The sequence below is a fragment of the Salvelinus namaycush genome, chromosome 3 (genome assembly GCF_016432855.1).
Source record: "Salvelinus namaycush isolate Seneca chromosome 3, SaNama_1.0, whole genome shotgun sequence".
NCBI lineage: Eukaryota > Metazoa > Chordata > Actinopteri > Salmoniformes > Salmonidae > Salvelinus > Salvelinus namaycush.
The window spans coordinates 28,052,111-28,070,760 of record NC_052309.1 but is presented as its reverse complement, the minus strand read 5'-3'; the positions used below and the strand labels follow the sequence as shown (position 1 = coordinate 28,070,760).

Here is an 18,650-nt window from a genome sequence, read left to right as displayed (position 1 = left end):
GACACCAATAATAAGAAGAGACTTGCTTGGGCCAAGAAACACGAGCAATAGACATTAGACCAGGGGAAATCTGTCATTTGATCTGATGAGTCCAAATTTGAGATGATTGGTTCCAAACGCTGTCTTTGTGATGATCTCCGCCTGTTATTTTCTACATTGTAGAATAATAGAGAAGACATCAGAACTATGAAATGGAATCATGTAGGAACCCCCCCAAAAAAGTGAAGCATGGAGGAGGAGGTGTGATGGTGTGGGGATGCTTTGCTGGTAACACTGTCGGTGATTTATTTAGAATTCAAGGCACACTTAGCCAGCATGGCTACCACAGCATTCCGCAGCGATATGCCATCCCATCTGGTTTGCGCTTAGTGGGACTATCATTTGTTTTTCAATAGGACAATGTCCCAACACACCTCCAGGCTGTGTAAGGGATATTTGACCAAGAAGGAGACCGATGGAGTGCTGCATCAGATGACCTGGCCTCCACAAACAACCCGACCTCAACCCAATTGAGATGGTTTGGGATGAGTTGGAGCACAGAGTGAAGGAAAAGCAGCCAACAAATGCTCAGCATATGTCCTTCAAGACTATTGGGAAAGATTCCAGGTGAAGCGGGTTGAGAGAATGCCAAGAGTGTGCAAAGCTGTCATCAAGGCAAAGGGTGGCTACTTTGTAGAATCTAAAATATATTAGTATTTAAAAAAAAAAAATTTGGTTCCTATATGATTTCATTTCATAGTTCTGATGTCTTCTCTATTTTTAGAAAATAGTAAAAATAAAGTAAAACCCTGGAATGAGTAGGTGTGTCCAAACTTTTGACTGGTACTGTATATATTTACCTGTAGGGTAGAAGCAACTTTTCATCTAAGTTAGTTAGTTAATTCTGCATTTGACAACTCTTGATATCCTTGTTTTTCTTCCTTCCTTCCTTCTTCCCTGTCTCTTTTCCTTGCTATGTACTTCTCTTTCTCTGCCTTCCTCCTCCCCATATTTTTCTAATTGCTCTCTATCCCCTCCTCTTCTTCTCTCTCTCAGAGCTGGGGGAGATCCGTAACGTGACCACCTCTAAGCCATCTCTGGAGCTGGATGGTCTGGAGAAGTACACTAACTACAGCATCCAGGTGCTGACCTTCACCCGGGCAGGAGATGGGGTGCGCAGCGAGCAGATCTTCACCCGCACCAAGGAGGACGGTACGCACACTAGTAGACCAGGACACCTCAGGCACTGATCTAGGATCAGCTTACCCTCCCTAAATTCTAACCTTAACTATTAGGGGGAAGATGCAAAACTGTATCATAGTAAATTGGGGTTAACCTAGAGGCCAGGGGCCAACTGGCAGGTAAACCGTGCTTAGATCCGCATATCCCCTCTTGCATTATGGAAGAGCATGTTGCCAAGTATAAATGATTTTGACAGGACTTCTGTTTGAATTTGGTGTGAAATTATAGAAATATGAGTTGATAATCGGTGCAGACAACTCACATTAGTAGGTGAAAAACTGCAGCTCCAGCATATTGCAGATCGCCATGTAGCATAAGAAGTTAAGGCACGCTCACTGGAATGACAGATTTTGACACTGACAAAATTTAAATACAGAGTGGTTTCCTTAGATGTTGCTCAAAACAAGGATACGGGTAATAATGTATATTTCCCTATTTCACGGTTTTCCCTCACCAGTCCCTGGTCCTCCGGCTGGCGTGAAGGCAGCGGCGGCGTCTAACTCAGTGGTGTTTGTGTCGTGGCTCCCTCCTCTCAAACTCAACGGCATCATCAGGAAATACACTGTCTTCTGCTCTAACCCACACCCCACGGTAAGGAGGGCACAGAGTACAGGGTCTTAGAGCATAGTGATGAAGGCAAGTAAGTGGTGGGCATACAATACATTTGAGGCCTAACATAATTGGAGGAGAGGAAGCACCAGGTTCAGGGGCTAGACTAGATATGGCATGAGGTCTTATAAACCATCCCTCCAGCTCACATTGTCAAGGCTGTGTCATCAGTGTTCCGCTCCAATGATTGATAGTTTGTTACAGACATTTGGAATAGGTCCTGTATCTCTCTGCTAACATCATGCCGGTCTCTCCCCTCCTACAGGTGAGCAGTGAGTTTGAAGCAGCTCCAGACATCTTCTTCTACCGTATCCCCAACCTGAGCAGGAACCGTCAGTACAGCATCTGGGTGGTGGCCGTCACCGCAGCCGGCCGCGGAAACGCCAGCGACATCATCACCGTCAAGCCCCTGGCCGAGGGTAGGTGGAGCTAGGGCTGTTGCGGTGACCGTATTACCGCCACAGGCGGTCATGAGTCATGAAGGTAGTCACGGTATTTAGGCTTCTCCAAGCTCTGATGCTGCTGATGGTCATTATTAGTCTACCAAACTTGCTAATTGCCTGGTACTCAGCACTATATTGTCCTTCTAATCACTCTGACATCAATGCAAATGTATTCGTGAATCTAATCAAACACTTCCCATGAGCCCATGAGCTCATGTTGCACAACATTTCGTCTCCCGGGTGGCGCAGTGGTCTAGGGCACTGCATCGCAGTGCTAGCTGCGCCACCAGAGTCTCTGGGTTCGCGCCTGGGCTGGGTTCGCGCCCAGGCTCTGTCGCAGCTGGCCGCAACCGGGAGGTCCGTGGGGCGACTCACAATTGGCATAGCGTCGTCCGGGTTAGGGAGGGTTTGGCCGGTAGGGATATCCTTGTCTCAGTATGTAAAATGTATGCACTCTACTGTAAGTCGCTCTGGATAAGAGCGTCTGCTAAAATGACGTAAATGTAAATTTCTATAGGCTATGCAATTGCGGGAGAAAACAGAGTGATGGCCGCTAATAAAAAGACGAGGATCCCATCAGCTTTCTATAGGCTAGGCCTACTATATTTATTTCTCAACTTTCCTAATATTAAGCACATTGCTTATATTTACAACAGGAGTATAGCCTACATGGCTGGCATGAAAATAAACCACGGGGAAAAGCGTCATCCATTCGCTATTTAAGTGCATTTTTCCCCGCTGCCCGTTTCGATACAGGTGCATGATAATGGTCCATTCTAAATCAAAACAAATGTCACACATATATTATTTAGTATATGTAAAGACAAGATTAAAGAAGAGTCTGATGGGTGACAATATTAGCCTATCACTTGTGAATTATATATTATCACTTGTGAATTGTCAGGACCCGGTTACAAACTCGGGTCTCCGGTGTGAGAAACAGTCACTTAGCAAACTGAGCCACTAATAGTCGGCAGAACCCAGAAGATGAGGCAGACACAGTAGTACTTGAGACGGTGTTTTAATAAAGTAAAAAGGAAAGTTCTTCAGGCAAAAATATAAGTCCACAACGTCAAAAGTAATTCCAAGAGAAAAAGGTATATACTCCAAGTCACAAGGTAAATCCACAAAGTGGTAAGTACAGCAGGGAAAAAACCTCAAAAGAATAATCAAAAAATAAATAAACGAGAACAAAACCAGAGTACCTCAAGAGAATCCAACAGGAGTAACAAATGTTCACAGCATGGCTGGGGCTGGGTGCTAACATTCAAACACAGAGCAAAGAACTGAGGAAAACTGCAAATAATAACTGGAAACAAGGGAAAACAAAAGGGTCAAAAAAGCACAATGGGGGCATCTAGTGACCAAAACCGGAACAATCCTGGCCAAATCCTGACAGTGAATGATACCCAGCATAAGAAACAAATACTTTTTTTGTGTGACCTTTTCTTATCATGGTAGTACACCTCATGTAGCCTAGCCCATAGGCCTATATGTTTTAATAAGGTTTGTATCACAACTAAAGTGGCCAAATTACTTCTTAAAATTAAGCACATTAATCCGCTTTACAAGGGGTATAGAGCATATATAAGCAGTGCGTGAGATTTATGTTTGGGGAAGATAATTTTCAACATAAAAATGCACCTTTATAATAAAAGCATTTCAAGCATAATTGCATTTGCGGTCACTTTTGATAATGGTGTTTTCCACTAATGGAACATTTGCGCTTGTAGCCTACTACCATGTGCGCATTGCTGCGTTTATAATGTGAAGAAATAGCCTAATAGTTTATCAACATTTTAAGCTAAACGTTCTGATCTGTTGCGTCAGTAACATTGCATAAAAACGTATTTTTGACTCTAGTGGTTGTATTAATTTGGGATCTATCTCACAACTGTCCCAGACTATGCTTGGAATATTATTAATTTCTCGCACAGAATAGAATAGGTCGACTTTTGTACTATGGGGATAGTAGATTCACATAGGCTAGTGCTTTTACTGTTCGTTAGGCCTACTCATCTTGTTGGCTGACGAAAAGTAAATGTGGACAGTTCTTCCAATATCTTCAATATGCACCTCGGAATTGGATAAGGACGTGCACAGTTGCGTCCCCGATGTGTCTATCTTCACTTGTAGCCTGTGAGAAAGACCTGATCACGTGATGGAGAGCCATGTGAGTGAGAGGCGCTTCGGATTGCGCAGCTCACTCAGGGAGAAGGGCACAACACAGCACTCCGGGTCGCAAAAGGCATGGATTTTTTTAGGCTACATTACGGCCACAAAGGAGATCCCGCCGTGGAATTCGAGGCATTATCAAGTGCTTGTCAAATTGTGAATGAGAGACTATTGGAGTGTAAACAGCATGCGCAAAAAAACAAAGCAGAGCTCATGCCTTTCACGCAACTTTTTTCAAATGATCATTAGTCTCATCTTGCAGCCTTACAATGTATTAAAAATCAAAACATATAGCCCAACGTTTGTAGAACAACTAAAGTTACATTAATAACTCTAAATTAAGCATATAAACTCAGCAAAAAAAGAAACACCCTTTTTCTTATTCAAAGATAATTCGGAAAAATCCAAATAACTTCACAGATCTTCATTGTAAAGGGTTTAAACACTGCTTCCCATGCTTGTTCAATGAACCATAAACAATTAATGAACATGCACCTGTGGAACGGTTGTTAAGACACTAACAGCTTACAGACGGTAGGCAATTAAGGTCACAGTTCTGAAAACTTAGGACACTAAAGAGGTCTTTCTACTGATTCTGAAAAACACCCAAAGAAAGATGCCCAGGGTCCCTGGTCATATGTGCCTTAGGCATGCTGCAAGAAGGCATGAGGACTGCAGATGTGACCAGGGCAATAAATTGCAATGTGAGACGCCTAAGACAGTGCTACAGGGAGACAACACCTGCACAGAATCGGTACATCCGAACATCACACCTGCGGGACAGGTACAGGATGGTAACAACAACTGCCCGAGTTACACCTGGAACGCACAATCCCTCCATCAGTGCTCATACTGTCCGCAATAGGCTGAGAGAGGCTGGACTGAGGGCTTGTAGGCCTGTTGTAAGGCAGGTCCTCACCAGACATCACCTGCAATGATGTCGCCTATGGGCACAAACCCACCATCGCTGGACCAGACAGGACTGGAAAAAGTGCTCTTCACTGACGAGTCACGGTTTTGTCTCACCAGAGGTGATGGTCGGATTCGCGTTTGAGCGTTACACCTGTCTGTACTCTGGAGCGGGATCAATTTGGAGGTGAAGGGTCCGTCATTGTCTGGGGCGGTGTGTCACAGCATCATCGGACTGAGCTTGTTGTCTTTGCAGGCAATCTCAACGCTATGCGTTACAGAGAAGACATCCTCCTCCCTCATGTGGTACCCTTCCTGCAGGCTCATCCTGACATGACCCTCCAGCATGACAATGGCACCAGCCATACTGCTTGTTCTGTGAGTGATTTCCTGCAAGACAGGAATGTCAGTGTTCTGCCATGGCCAACGAAGAGCCCGGATCTCAATCCCATTGAGCACGTCTGGGACCTGAAGGATCGGAGTGTGAGGGCTAGGGCCATTCCCCTAAGAAATGTGCGGGAACTTACAGGTGCCTTGGTGGAAGAGTGGGGTAACATCTCACCGCAATAACTGGTAAATCTGGTGCAGTCCATGAGGAGGAGATGCACTGCAGTACTTAATGCAGCTGGTGGCCACACCAGATACTGACTGTTACTTTTGATTTTGATCCCCCTTTGTTCAGGGACACATTTTTCCATTTATGTTAGTCACATGTCTGTGGAACTTGTTCAGTTCATGTCTCAGTTGTTGAATCTTGTTATGTTCATACAACTATTTACACATGTTAAGTTTGCTGAAAATAAGTTTGCTGAAAATCAGTTGACAGTGAGAGGACGTTTCTTTTTTTGCTGAGTTTAGGAGTACCTATTTCTTTGTTAACCGCTCAGCACAGAATAGCCGCCTGAGTACACTCCCTCAAATTGTTTGAAGAAAATATCCTTTCTACTTTATTCAGCTTAGTTAAATTTTATTCTTCATACTATAAAATAATATAAAATAATGCCACGGAATTATAAGCAAATCTTGTCTGCTACATTGACTAGTGTAGCACCCAGCCATTTGACAAGGACAGAGTATGCTATCATTTTCTTCTGAAATAGACTATATATCATGCTTCTTTAGACCTGTCTAAAATAAATGATGGATTCATTGTGAAGGTGTAGGCTATATTACATGGATTTATTAGACTCTTTAAAATGGCTTGCTTGTAAGCTAGGTGTGAAAGCCAAGAGATGCCAAATGTGTTTATGTTAATTAACGGTCAATTATCGTGAGACCGACAGTTATTTGCTTGACGATCACCGTCTAACGAAATTTCGTGACCACCACAGCCCTAGGTGGAGCTTATCGTTTCACTTCTCAGTATTCAGGGGTAGATGATAACAAAATGTGTATCAGTCTCTGAATGATTTTAGAAGACACAAAAGATGATGTTTGAGTTGTGTTTTTTTGTCAAAGCTATGATCAGAGCATCAGAACATTTAAAGGGGCGCAACCCTGAGAAACTCTCCCTATGAGGTAAATAAGGTGAGGAAAGAATAGAGGAGGCTATATTATGCCCGCCCCCTAACTCAGGATGTGAATGTAGCATCAAACTGAATGCAAGTAGGTCTGCTATTCCACCCTGTCAGCACTGTGCTTCTTTGTGAGAGCTGATAAGCTGAGGGTGAGCAGTGATAGCCAGTGTAGTGTTCTCATCCTGCTAGAGGCAGGGGTGATAAATGTAGTCCCCACTCTGGAGCTCCAGACCTGATGTGTTTTAGATATCCGTCTGCTGCCCGACCAGCCTGGTTCCAAACAGAGTACTTTACATCTGTCCAAGTACAGAGATGGGCTCTGCATGTGTAGAGGTGAATTCAATAAAGATGAATAAGGAACTAATATTGTATACTGCTTTTTTTAGAGCTTCCCTTGACAGTATTTGGGATTGATTTCCACTTTTAGGAGTATTCCATACATTTTGTTGTACCAAGCGAACTAAATCAAGTCAGCCCAAGTATTTAAAAGTATTTGACCCAGTTGTGGTGTGTTTGTGTGTGTGCAGCTCCTGCTCAGATTCTGACGTTCAACGGCACCGTGACCACACCCTGGATGAGGGACATCGTGTTGCCCTGTAAGGCGGTGGGCGACCCAGCCCCCACGGTCAAGTGGCTCAAGGAGACGTGAGTACAGGAAAGTCTGACCCACAGCTGGGGAAACACATCATGCTGCATGTAGGACAAACAGTAGCACTTAGTACAGACTGTGTTTTGAGTAACTTTTAATGCTTTCCACTTGAACTAAATACCAGTGAAAAAACAGTGGCTCTTTGTTTTTACAGTATCCTTTCACACTCATCGGCAGAATGTTAAAAAATCATAGTTGTTTACATGTACAGCATGTTCCTACACACAAAAAAGTAGAGGTAACATTATTCAAGACTTTTAAATGATTTTCGCTGCTGCGTATCTCACCGTAGTTCATTTTCTAACTGTCTCTCGTACATTTGTGATTCAGCAATGGAAGCCCCGCCCCTGCTGTGATCGACAGTAGACGCATCATCCAGGGCAATGGCAGCCTAGTCATCCGCACAGTGAAAGCTGAGGATTCTGGGAACTACACCTGTGTGGCTAGCAACAGTTTTGGGCCGGATAAAATCATCCTCAACCTGCAGGTTCAAGGTAACCAGAAGGAGTCTGGGGTGGAACAGTACAGTATACCACTCAATTCAAACCAATTCTCCATTTTATTGATGGTCATAAAAACAGAAATGTGTTCACGGTATGTAGTGAAGCGCATTCGGAAAGTATTCAGACCCCTTGACTTTTTCCACATTTTGTTACATTACAGCCTTATTCTAAAAATTATAAAATATTTTTTTCACCCTCATAAATCTACACACAATACCCCATAATGACAAAGCAAAAACAGTTTTACTTTTTTTTTTTGCACGTTGACATACGTATTCAAACCCTTTATTCAGTACTTTGTTAAAGCATCTTTGGTAGCGATTACAACCTCGAGTCTTCTTGGGTGTAACGCTACATTACAAGCTACAATACACACCTGTATGTTGGAAGTTTCTCCCATTCTTCTCTGCAGATCCTCTCAAGCTCTATCAGGTTGGATCGGGAGCGTCTCTGCACAGCTATTTTCAAGCCTCTCAAGATATGTTAGATCAGGTTCAAGTCCGGGCTCTGGCTGGGCCACTCAAGGACATTGAGATTTTTCACGAAGTCACTCCTGTGTTGTCTTAGCTGTGTGCTTAGTGTCGTTGTCCTGTTGGAAGGTGGACCTTTGCCCCAGTCCGAGGTCCTGAGCGCTCTGGAGCAGGTTTTCATCAAGGATCTCTCTGCTCTGTTCATCTTTCCCTCAATCCTGACTAGTCTCCCAGTCCCTGCTGCTGAAAAACATCCCCACACCATCATGCTTCACCATAGGGATGATGCCTGGTTTCCTCCAGATGTGACTCTTGGCATTCAGACCAAAGAGTTCAATCTCGGTTTCATCAGACCAGAGAATCGTTTTTCATGGTCTAAGAGTCCTTTAGGTGCCTTTTGGCAAACTCCAAGTGTGCTGTCATGTGCCTCTTACTGAGGAGTGGCTTCCGTCTGGCCACTCTACCATAAAGGCCTGATTGGTGGAGTGCTGCAGAGATGGTTGTCCTTCTGGAAGGTTCTCCCATCTCCACGCAGGAACTCTGGAGCTCTTTCAGTGACCATCGGGTACTTGGTCACCTCCCTGACCAAGGCCCTTCTCCCCCGATTGCTCAGTTTGGCCAGGCGACCAGCTCTAGGAAGAGTATTTGTGCTTCCAAACTTCTTTAATTTAAGAATGATGGAGACCACTGTGTTCTTGGGGACCTTCAATGCTGCATAAAGTTTTTGGTACCCTTCCTTAGATCCGTGCCTTGACACGATCCTGTCTTGGAACTCTATGGACAATTCCTTTGACCTCATGGCTTGGCTTTTGCACTGACATGACATGCTGACATGTACTGTCAACTGTGGGACCTTATATAGACAGGAGTGTGCCTTTCCAAATCATGTACAATCAATTGAAGAAACATCTCAAGGATGATCAATGGAAACACGATGCACCTGAGCTCAATTTTAAGTTTTCTTAGCAAAGGGTCTGAATAATTATGTCAATCAAGTATTTCAGTTTTTTATTTGTAATACATTTGCAAAAAATTCTAAAAACATGTTTGCGCTTTGTCATGATGGGTTATTTTGTGTTGATTGAGGAAGGAAAAAATGTATTTAATAAATTTTTGGATATTGGCTGTAATGTAACAAAATGTGGAAAAATGTAAGTACTTTCCGAATGCACTGTATGCCCCTTGAGATAGGACCTAATTAAAATCCATGTTTTTACTTCTAGTTCCCCCAGACCAGCCTCGTCTTACCGTTACCAAGACGACCACCACATCTATCACTCTGTCCTGGATACCAGGAGACAACGGAGGCAGCTCCATCAGAGGTCAGACTCCAACACAGCAAGCAGCAACACTAACTATTATAGGAGATTTTATTGTTTTACCTTGGAAAACAGGTTACTGACTTGATTAAATAGTGTCCCCTATGAGCAACACCAGGATGGTTGTTTAGCAGACAACAGTGTATCAGCCTAACCTCTCTCTCTCACATCAGGCTACATCCTGCAATACTCAGAGGACAACAGTGAGCAGTGGGGCAACTTTGCCATCAGCCCTAGTGAGCGTTCCTATCGCCTGGAGAACCTGAAGTGTGGCACCTGGTACAAATTTACACTGACGGCACAGAATGCTGTGGGGCCAGGGCGAATCAGTGAGATCATCGAAGCTAAGACTCATGGGAAAGGTAGAGAGATGGTGACATCCTTTTATGTATGTTATGAAATAGTGACTCCATTGCTTTGACACAATTCATACAAAACTGATACTTATGAATGGACCGATCATTAAAGTGTGTGTGTGGTCTGACTCCTCTCTCCTCTCTGCCCAACAGAACCCCAGTACTCTAAAGAACAGGAGCTCTTCACCAGTATCAATGCCACGCGTGTCAAGCTCAACCTGATTGGCTGGAACAACGGCGGCTGTCCAATCACATCCTTCACGTTGGAGTACCGTTCGGTGGTGTCTCCCACGTGGACCACGGCCCAGCGCACCTCTTTGATCAAGAGCTACATCCTGTATGACCTGGCCGAGGCCACCTGGTACGAACTGCAGATGAAGGTGTTCAACAGCGCCGGCTCAGCAGAGAAGAGGGTCAAGTTCGCCACACTCAGCTACGACGGCAGTGAGTTCACTTGTCTCTTCACTGATGCTATACATACTGCAGCAAGTTATAAGTTGAAAGATATACACGCTTAGATTGACTTATTCAGGATAACTGAATGAAAATTGAAGAACTGTATTTTAAAAGGCATTTACCTTCCCATCCCTTGAAAATTGTCACAACTGATCAAGTCTCCATCAAATATGTTAATTTACAGCGTAGGTACTATACCTGCCTTAGAGCAGAAGTAAATGAATTCATATTTTGCTATTTACTGGTGCTGCCATTAAAGAAGCTGTCTCATGCAAGTCTCATGCAACTGATGAATGGGGCAGTAAAGTACCTCCAATAGATTTTCTGCTGACTCCAGTGGCCGTGGTGGTTGTTGTGTCTGCTGCTGCTGTTTATGACACCTCCATCACTGCCCTATCGAGCGCTCTGCGCTGCATGAATTAAATAATTATGTGATCTACCGACTGCAGAGGGGCTAGAGGGGGGCAACAGATGAGCAATCACCTGCCAGTGCCAACACCCCCCAGTCCCATAGCGATTCAATGACCTTACCCAACCCTAAACCTTACACACACACACACACACACACACACACACACACACACACACACACACACACACACACACACACACACACACACACACACACACACACACACACACACACACACACACACACACACACATGCCCCAGCCATAAAAGAGCTGACTATTCAGCGAAGAAGGAAGAGTTCACCTCTTTTAAGTAGTGCTTCAGTTAACTGGGCATTATTGGAAATTCGGCAGAAGGTCAGGTGCTTGCAGGCAACACAGTGCTACAACAGCTTGTTGGAGTAGATTGAGTGGGATTGCCTTTTGCCTTTTGCTAGGCGCTTGCTGCATGTTTTAAACATTAACACAAAGGTCATTTAGTATTCATCGACAGACCCTGTATAGACTTAATTGACAGTGAGTGTACGAAATGATAGGAACACCTTCCTAATATCGAGTTGTCATGCGGTAGCAGAGAGAACAGTTTATGACTTGGCTGACTGGAGTCTTGGAAATGTTTTGTTCACTGTGTGTATATTTGTATTTGGCTGGTGTTTTGCAGTCATTGTCTTCTCTACCAGGTCTGGTTTACACACTTGACAATCCTGTGGGTTAAGTACAAGAAACGTACATGGTCTTGTCATAACAAATATCATAACAGTTTGTCAGCTAATTACATTTCTATGACCTGTCCCCAGGTACCATCGCTCCCCTGGTGAAGGCCCCGACGGTGAGTGCGGGCAGTACGTCCAGTAACGAGGGTCTGAAAATGGTGACCATCATCTCGTGTGTTCTGGTGGGCATCGTGCTGGTCTTCGTCCTGCTACTTGTGCTCAGGAGGCGGAGGCGGGAACAGAGACTGAAGAGGCTTCGAGGTGAGAGGTCACAGCAGCAACATGATTGGTTAGATTTCAGTAAAAGATTTCTGTAACTATTGTCAAACTATTTTCAAGTATACTAAGAGAATCATCTGCATGTAATGTGATTTTTGTTCTTGTTTGCTCTGTAGATGCTAAAAGTTTAGCCGAGATGCTGATGAGGTAAGCATGAGCAGTTTGATACATAACTTAATAGATAGTTAATATTGTTTAGTGCATTACTGGAAGAAGAACACATTAAATACTGTTTCTATGGAATCATATCAGAATCACTATTATCTGAATATCTTATGCAGTGTGTAATGAGATCTGCATTGACCTGTGTATGCCTTCCTGTGTTCCCCGTGCAGTAAAAACACACGACCTGCAGACACCATCAACAAGCAGCAGCAGACCATGAGAATGCACATCGACATCCCCCGAGCCCAGCTGCTCATAGAGGAGAGAGACACCATGGAGACAGTCGGTGAGTGGACACTGATACATTATGCTGCTTTCATGTGTTCTCTGAATTATCGGCAACTTGTGACTTAAACTTACAGAAAGCTCCCAGACACCCCATAACTCATAATGAGCTTCCAATTAGGAAATACGAGTGGGACATTTGTGTAACATTGGATAACAATATGTGAATATTACATATTTGTGGCCTTCCAAGTGTTAGTAGTGCCTACTGTGGCTATTGTCATCGTACTGTAGGGACCATGTTTGTGAAAGCTCTCTTTCTCTTTCAGATGACAGGTCCACAGTGCTACTGACTGACAATGACTTTGGGGAGACCCAGAAACAGAAGTCGTCTACGGTTACCCACACTGTCCACTACCAGTCCCTGTCACAGGCCACTGGACCTCTAGTGGATGTATCTGACGCTAGGCCAGGAACCAGTAAGTCCAGTACGAACATCCTCTTTACATTACTAGAGGTAAAACTAAAATGAATAAGTGGTATCAGGATTGCATTAATACGGCTGACACTGATACAGCTAGAGTGTATTCTAGACAACCAGATGGACTTTATTCAGCTCCAGTCCTCAGAGTCATCAGTAGCATTATGATCAGTGCCACTACCATCTCCACTGATGTTATTCACACAGATTAACAATTCCTTTCAGCACAATGGCTATTGTTGTTATATTATTTACATAATCTGAACATGAATGATTATGTACAGGGCCTTCAGAAAGTATGCATACCCCTTGAATTATTCCATATTTTGTTGTGTTACAGCCTGATTTCAAAATGTATTAAATATACAGTATATTTTTTCTCACCCATTTACTCACAGTACCTCATAATGACAAAGTGAAAACATGTTTTTAGAAACTGTAGCAAATGTATTGAAAATGAAATGCAGAAATATCTAATTTATATAAGTGATTTCAGCTGTGAGTCTTTCTGGGTAAGTCTCTAAGAGCTTTCCACACCTGGATTGTACAACATTTGCCCATTATTCTTTTCAAAATTCTTTAAGCTCTGTCAAATTGGTTGTTGATCATTGCTAAGATAGCCATTTTCACGTCTTGCCACAGATTTTCAAGTATATTTAAGTCAAAACTGTAACTTGGCCACTCAGGAACATTCACTGTCTTCCTGGTAAGCAACTCCAGTGTAGATTTTGGCCTTGTGTTTTAGGTTATTGTCCTGCTGTAGGAGAATTAATCCCCCAGTGTCTGGGGGAAAGCAGACTGAACCAGGTTTTCCTCTAGGATTTTGCCTGTGCTTCATGATTTGCCTGTGCTTAACTCCCCAGTCCTTAATGATTACAAGCATACCCATAACATGATGCAGCCACCACTATGCTTGAAAATATTGAGAGTGAAACTCAGTAATGTGTTGTAATGGATTTTCTCCAAACAGAACACTTTGTATGTAGGACATAAAGTTTTTTCCCCCACATTTTTTTGCAGTATTACTTTAGTTCCTTGTTGCAAACAGGATGCATGTTTTGGAATATTTTTATTCTATACAGGCTTCCTTATTTTCACTCCGTCAATTTGGTTAGTATTGTGTTGATCCATCCTCAGTTTTCTCCTATCACAGCCATTAAACTCTGTAACTGTTTTTAAAATCACTATTGGCGTCATGGTGAAATCCCTGAGTGGTTTCCTTCCTCTTCGGCAACTGAGTTAGGAAGGATGCATGTATCTTTGTAGTGACTGGGTGTATTGATACACCATCCAAAGTGTAATTAATAACTTCACCATGCTCAATGGGATATTTAATGTCTACTTTTTTTATTTTTACACATCTACCAATAGGTGCCTTTCTTTGCCAGGCATTGGAAAACCTCCCTGGTCTTTGTGGTTGAATCTGTGTTTGAAATTCACTGCTCGGCTGAGGGACCTTACAGATAATTGTATGTGTGGGGTCCTGAGATGAGGTTGTAATTAAAAAAACATGTTAAACACTATTATCGCAAACAGAGTGAGTCAGTGCAACTTATTAATATAATTATTTTAGTTTTTAACCTTTATTTGACTAGGGAAGTCAGTTAATTCTTATTTACAATGACGGCCTACCCTCGGCCAAACCCAGACGACGCTGGGACGATTTTGCGCCACCCTATGGGACTCCCAATCACAGCCAGATGTGATACATTCTGGATTCGAACCAGGGACTCTAGTGACGCCTCTCGCACTGAGATGCAGTGCCTTAGACCGCTGCTCCACTCGGGGGGAAATTATGTGACTGGTTAAGCACATTTTTACTCCTGAACTTATTTAGGCTTGTGTAACGGAATTCCTCCTCCTCTTCAAACGAAGAGGAGGAGCAGGGACTCGACCAAAACGCAGCGTTGTAATTTGACATGATTTATTATAGACAAGACAAAAAACGAACTATACTTGACTAACTAACAAAATAACAAAACGGAGTAGACAGACCTGGACATGCGAACTTACATACAACGAAGAACTCACGAACAGGAAAATGACTACACAACAGAACGAATGTACAAACAAACCGAGACAGTCCCGTGTGGCGCGACAAACACAGACACAGGAGACAACCACCCACCACAAACAATGTGAAACAACCTACCTTAATATGACTCTCAATCAGAGGAAACGCCAAACACCTGCCTCTAATTGAGAGCCATACCAGGCAACCCATTAACCCAACATAGAAAACACATAACATAGACTACCCACCCAAAACTCACGCCCTGACCAATTAAACACATACCAAACAACAGAAAACAGGTCAGGAACGTGACAGAACCCCCCCCTCAAGGTGCGAACTCCGGGCGCACCCCTAAAACTCAAGGGGAGGGTCTGGGTGGGCATCTGTCCGCGGTGGCGGCTCCGGCGGTGGACGAGGACACCACTCCACCACTGTCTTTGTCCCCCTCCTTAGCGTCCTTTGAGTGGCGACCCTCGCCCCCGACCATGGTCCAGGAACCTTCACTAAGGCCCCTCCTACATAGAGGAGACAACTCAGGAACGAGAGGTAGCTCAGGCCAGAGAGGTAGCTCAGGCCAGAGAGGTAGCTCAGGACAGAGAGGTAGCTCAGGACAGAGAGGTAGCTCAGGACAGAGAGGTAGCTCAGGACAGAGAGGTAGCTCAGGACAGAGAGGTAGCTCCGGACAGAGAGGTAGCTCCGGACAGAGGGACAACTCTGTACTAATGGCAGCTCCGGACTGGGTGGCAGCTCCGGACTGGGTGGCAGCTCCGGACTGGGTGGCAGCTCCGGACTGGGTGGCAGCTCCGGACTGGGTGGCAGCTCCGGACTGGGTGGCAGCTCCGGACTGTAGGGCAGCTCATGACTGTAGGGCAGCTCATGACTGTAGGGCAGCTCATGACTGTAGGGCAGCTCATGACTGGAGGGCAGCTCATGACTGGAGGGCAGCTCATGACTGGAGGGCAGCTCATGACTGAAGGGCAGCTCATGACTGGAGGGCAGCTCATGACTGGAGGGCAGCTCATGACTGGAGGGCAGCTCATGACTGGAGGGCAGCTCATGACTGTAGGGCAGCTCATGACTGTAGGGCAGCTCATGACTGTAGGGCAACTCCTGACTGGCTGGCGGCTCTGGCAGCTCCTGACTGGCTGGCGGCTCTGGCAGCTCCTGACTGGCTGGCGGCTCTGGCAGCTCCTGACTGGCTGGCGGCTCTGGCAGCTCCTGACTGGCTGGCGGCTCTGGCAGCTCCTGACTGGCTGACGGCTCTAGCGGCTCCTGACTGACGGACGGCTCTAATGGCTCGGGACAGACGGGCGGCTCTAATGGCTCGTGGCAGACGGATGGCTCAGAAGGCGCTGGGCAGACGGATGGCTCAGAAGGCGCTGGGCAGACGGATGGCTCAGAAAGCGCTGGGCAGACGGATGGCTCAGAAAGCGCTGGGCAGACGGATGGCTCAGAAAGCGCTGGGCAGACGGATGGCTCAGACGGCGCTGGGCAGACAGATGGCTCAGACGGCGCTGGGCAGACAGATGGCTCAGACGGTGCTGGGCAGACAGATGGCTCAGACGGTGCTGGGCAGACAGATGGCTCAGACGGTGCTGGGCAGACGAGCAGTGCAGGCGGCGCTGGGCAGACAGCCGTCTCTGACCCGCTGAGGCGCACAGTAGGCCTGGTGCGTGGTGCCGGAACTGGTGGTACCGGACTGGAGACACGCACCTCAAGGCTAGTGCGGGGAGCAGGAACAGGGCACACTGGACTCTCGATGCGCACTATAGGCCTGGTGCGTGGTACCGGCACTGGTGGTACCGGGCTGAGGTCACGCACCTCATGGCGAGTGCGGGGAGAAGGAACAGTGCGTACAGGGCTCTGAGGACGCACATGAGGCTTGGTGCGTGGTGCCGGAACTGGAGGCACTGGGCTGGAGACACGCACCACAGGGAGAGTGCGTGGAGGAGGAACAGTGCGTACAGGGCTCTGAGGACGCACATGAGGCTTGGTGCGTGGTGCAGGCACTGGTGGTACTGAGCTGGGGCGGGAAGGTGGCGCCGGATATACCGGACCGTGTAGGCGTACTGGCTCCCTTGAGCACTGAACCTGCCCAACCTTACCTGGTTGTATGCTCCCCGTCACCTGACCAGTGCGGGGAGGTGGAATAACCCGCACCGGGCTATGTAGGCGAACCGGGGACACCATGCATAAGGCTGGTGCCATGTAAGCCGGCCCAAGGAGACGTACTGGTGGCCAGATATGTAGGGCCGGCTTCATGACATTTGGCTCAATGCCCAATCTAGCCCTACCAGTGCTGGGAGGTGGAATAACCCGCACCGGGCTATGAACACGTACAGGAGACACCGTGCGCTCTACTGCGTAACACGGTGTCTGCCCGTACTCCCGCTCTCCACGGTTAGCCTGGGAAGTGGGCGCAGGTCTCCTACCTGCCCTCGCCACACTACCCTTTAGCCCCCCCCCCCAAGAAATTTTTGGGTTGTACTTGCGGGCTTCCAGCCTTGCTTCCGTGCTGCCTCCTCATATCGTCGCCTCTCCGCTTTAGATGCCTCCAGCTCCGCCTTGGGACGGCGACACTCCTCTGGCTCTGCCCAGGGTCCTTCTCCGTCCAGAATCTCTTCCCATGTCCAATCCTCCTTGACCCACTGCTGCTGTCGTTGCTGTCCGTTAACCCGCTGCTTGATCTGGGTTTGGTGGGTGGTTCTGTAACGGAATTCCTCCTCCTCTTCAAACGATGAGGAGGAGCAGGGACTCGACCAAAACGCAGCGTTGTAATTTGACATGATTTATTATAGACAAGACAAAAAACGAACTATACTTGACTAACTAACAAAATAACAAAACGGAGTAGACAGACCTGGACATGCGAACTTACATACAACGAAGAACTCACGAACAGGAAAATGACTACACAACAGAACGAATGTACAAACAAACCGAGACAGTCCCGTGTGGCGCGACAAACACAGACACAGGAGACAACCACCCACCACAAACAATGTGAAACAACCTACCTTAATATGACTCTCAATCAGAGGAAACGCCAAACACCTGCCTCTAATTGAGAGCCATACCAGGCAACCCATTAACCCAACATAGAAAACACATAACATAGACTACCCACCCAAAACTCACGCCCTGACCAATTAAACACATACCAAACAACAGAAAACAGGTCAGGAACGTGACAGCTTGTCATAACAAAGGGGTTGAATACTTAATTGACTCAAGACATTTCAGCTTTTCATTTTTAATCAATTTGTAAACATTTCTAAAAACATAATTCCACTTTGACATTATGGGGTATTGTGTGTGGCCCAGTGACAAAAACATCTCAGGCTGTAACAACACAATTAGGAAAAAGTCAAGGGTTGTGAATACTTTCTGAAGGCACTGTATGTGTATGGTATCCAAACAAAAAATGAGCCTATTTGCAAAGGACTGCAGTCAACCCAATCAAACATTCTCTTTGACCATGATGATTTTCTCACTGCTATTGTAAGCTCTATGTATTTGTGTGAAAACAAGAAGTCCCGAGATGAACTCCATGTGCAGAGATATTGTGATTGTGGGGGTTTTCTCTTTGTTGGTTTATGTCAGGATAGAGTGTCCAGCCTCATTGCTATACCCAGCTACAAACTTTAAAACTCCTTTAAAAACACAGTCAGCTTAAAAAACAAAGCATTGCATTACTCGAGATGAGCCCTTGCTAAGTGACATAACACCCTGGTG

General features: G+C 45.6%; 1 protein-coding gene across 2 annotated transcripts in view; it reads left to right on the top strand.

Moving 5' to 3' along the window:
• The window catches only part of LOC120044311 (Down syndrome cell adhesion molecule homolog), a 120,915-nt gene that overhangs the window by 99,091 nt on the left and 3,174 nt on the right, over positions 1-18,650 (top strand). For both annotated transcript variants that reach the window (XM_038988926.1, XM_038988925.1), the window contains exons 18-29: positions 1,036-1,191; positions 1,679-1,812; positions 2,096-2,249; positions 7,402-7,519; positions 7,854-8,017; positions 9,720-9,818; positions 9,989-10,177; positions 10,325-10,615; positions 11,836-12,012; positions 12,147-12,177; positions 12,366-12,481; positions 12,750-12,899. In XM_038988926.1, coding sequence (XP_038844854.1) covers positions 1,036-1,191; positions 1,679-1,812; positions 2,096-2,249; positions 7,402-7,519; positions 7,854-8,017; positions 9,720-9,818; positions 9,989-10,177; positions 10,325-10,615; positions 11,836-12,012; positions 12,147-12,177; positions 12,366-12,481; positions 12,750-12,899 — 1,779 coding nt within the window. The remainder of the gene's footprint in view (positions 1-1,035; positions 1,192-1,678; positions 1,813-2,095; positions 2,250-7,401; positions 7,520-7,853; positions 8,018-9,719; positions 9,819-9,988; positions 10,178-10,324; positions 10,616-11,835; positions 12,013-12,146; positions 12,178-12,365; positions 12,482-12,749; positions 12,900-18,650) is intronic.